The following is a 2,500-nucleotide window of genomic DNA, read 5'->3' as shown; positions in this document are numbered from 1 at the left end:
TATATATATATATATTTTGTGTGTGTGTGCATATATATGAGTTCCCGATAAAATCTTTTCATACACAGAATGTTAAAATGAAAAATGGTATCCGTTATGGTCGCTTCGAGGGAGGTAGAGCAAGGAAGAAATGGCCATAACTTATAGTCACGAATTTTCAGAAGAAAAAATACCTCGGATTTCTCTCACTATCCCTTATCTATAAATGTATTTCTTCAATAATGATATCGATATCTACTTAGCATATATCCATTAGTTGAGTGTGGTTTTGCATTTCTCGGTAATATATATATATATATATATATATATATATATATATTTATATATATATATATATATATATATATATATATTTATATATATATGTATATATATATATATATATATATATATATTTATATATATATGTATATATATATGTATCTATATATATATATATACATATAAAGCTCGAATATGAGACAGTGTTTGTATGTATGTGTGTTTGTGCATGTGTATGTAACTTGCTTATACATAAAGAAAATGTACTTACAGAATCGTCTTTATAATATAGACAGCTGAATAAAACTCCAATTGCCTCCCCTCATTCCAGAGAGCGAATGTGATTGGCCCGACACGGAGGAACACAGACGAAGGAAAGAATTCTGCAGCCACATCGAAGGATACGGCTCCGTCTGTTCGTGCACGGAACCTGCTCCTTTGGACTTCACTACTGAGCCGGTGAGTCCTTTAACAAAGGAATTAACGAAGGAATTCTCATCCTGCAATGATTGAATATATATAAGTAATGATTAAAATGCCAATAGGTAGTTACTGGGTCCTTTGACTGGTCCTATTGGATCCTTCTCTAGTTAGTAGATAGTAGGTTGACCAGGGCACCAGCCTCCCATTGAAATACTGCCGCTAGAGAGATATGGGGTCCTTTGACAGGCCAGATAGTACTACATTGGATCCTTCTCTCTGGTTACGGTTCATTTTTCCATTTGCCTACACATACACCGAATAATCTTGCCTATTCTTTACATATTCTCCTGATACATCTGTCAACACTGAGATAACCAAAAAATTCTTCTTCACTCAAGGGGTTAACTATTGCACTGCAATTGTCCATTGGCTACTCTCCTCTCCGTAAGGGTAGAAGAGACTCTTTACCTATGGCAAGCAGCTCTTCTAGTAGAAGGACACTCCAAAATCAAACCATTGTTCTCTAGTCTTGGGTAGTTCCATAGCCACGGTACCATGGTCTTCCACTGTCTTGGGTTAAAGTTCTTTTGCTTGAGGGTACACTCGGTCACACTAATCTATCTGTTTGCTCATTTCCTTTCCAACCAGGGGTATAGCTTAGCAAGTATTAATAATAATAATAATAATAATAATAATAATGATAATGTAGAAGAGACTCATTAGCCATGGTAAGCAGCTCTTCTAGGAGTAGGACAATCCAAAATCAAACCATTGTTCTCTAGTCTTGGATAGTACCATAGCCTCTGTACCATGATCTTCCACTGTCTTTGGTTAGAGTTCTTTTGCTTGAGGGTACACTCGAGCACACCATTCTATCTAGGTTTTCTAATTTCCTTTCCAATCAGGGCTGTAGTTTAGAAAGTAATAATGATATTCGTAATGTAGAGGAGACTCTTTAGCTATGGCAAGCAGCTCTTCTAGTAGAAGGACACTCCAAAATCAAACCATTCTTCTCTAGTCGTGGGTGGTACCATAGCCTCTAAACCATGGTCTTCCACTGTCTTGGGTTAGAGTTCTCTTGCTTGAAGGTACACTCAGGCACACCATTCTATCTGTTTGCTCATATCCTTTCAAACCAGGAATGTAGCTTAGCAAGTAATAATAATGTAGAAGAGACTCTTTAGCTATGGCAAGCAGCTCTTCTAGTAGAAGGACACTCCAAAATCCAACCATTGCTCTCTAGTCTTGGGTGGTTCCGTTGCCTCTATACCATGGTCTTCCACTGTCTTGGGTTAGATTTCTCTTGCTTGAGGGTACACTCAGGCACACCATTCTATATGTTTGCTTATTTCCTTTTCCACCAGGGCTCTAGCTTAGTAATGAAGTAAGTAATAATAATAATAATAATAATAATAATAATAATAATAATAATAATGTTGAAGAGACTCTTTAGCTATGTCAAGCAGCTCTCCTAGTAGAAAGACACCAAAATCCAACCATTTTTCTCTAGTCTTGGGTAGTTCCATAGCCTTTATACCATCTCTTGCTTGAGGGTACACTCAGGCCCACCACTCTATCTATTTGCTTATTTCCTTTCCAACCAGGACTGTAGCTTAGCAAGTAATAATAATAATAATAATAACAACAACAACAACAACTAGCCAACATCCATCATCTCATCTTCTCACACCGTTTCCTACTACTAATTCTATTCCCATTGTACATTACTCTCCGACCCTCTCTCCATCCACTTCCAAAATGATTCAGTCACCCTCAACAATTTCTCGGTTTCTTTCTCGTTACGCAGATAATGGCC

General features: G+C 37.0%; 1 protein-coding gene across 1 annotated transcript in view; it reads left to right on the top strand.

Annotated features, from left to right (window-relative positions):
- The window catches only part of LOC137631641 (protein O-linked-mannose beta-1,2-N-acetylglucosaminyltransferase 1-like), a 55,193-nt gene that overhangs the window by 36,811 nt on the left and 15,882 nt on the right, over positions 1-2,500 (top strand). Inside the window, exon 6 of the mRNA XM_068363514.1 lies at positions 593-720. Within this exon, the coding sequence (XP_068219615.1) occupies positions 593-720 (128 nt within the window). The remainder of the gene's footprint in view (positions 1-592; positions 721-2,500) is intronic.

The sequence above is a fragment of the Palaemon carinicauda genome, chromosome 40 (genome assembly GCF_036898095.1).
Source record: "Palaemon carinicauda isolate YSFRI2023 chromosome 40, ASM3689809v2, whole genome shotgun sequence".
NCBI classification, from domain to species: domain Eukaryota; kingdom Metazoa; phylum Arthropoda; class Malacostraca; order Decapoda; family Palaemonidae; genus Palaemon; species Palaemon carinicauda.
This window is presented reverse-complemented; position numbering and strand designations above follow the sequence as displayed.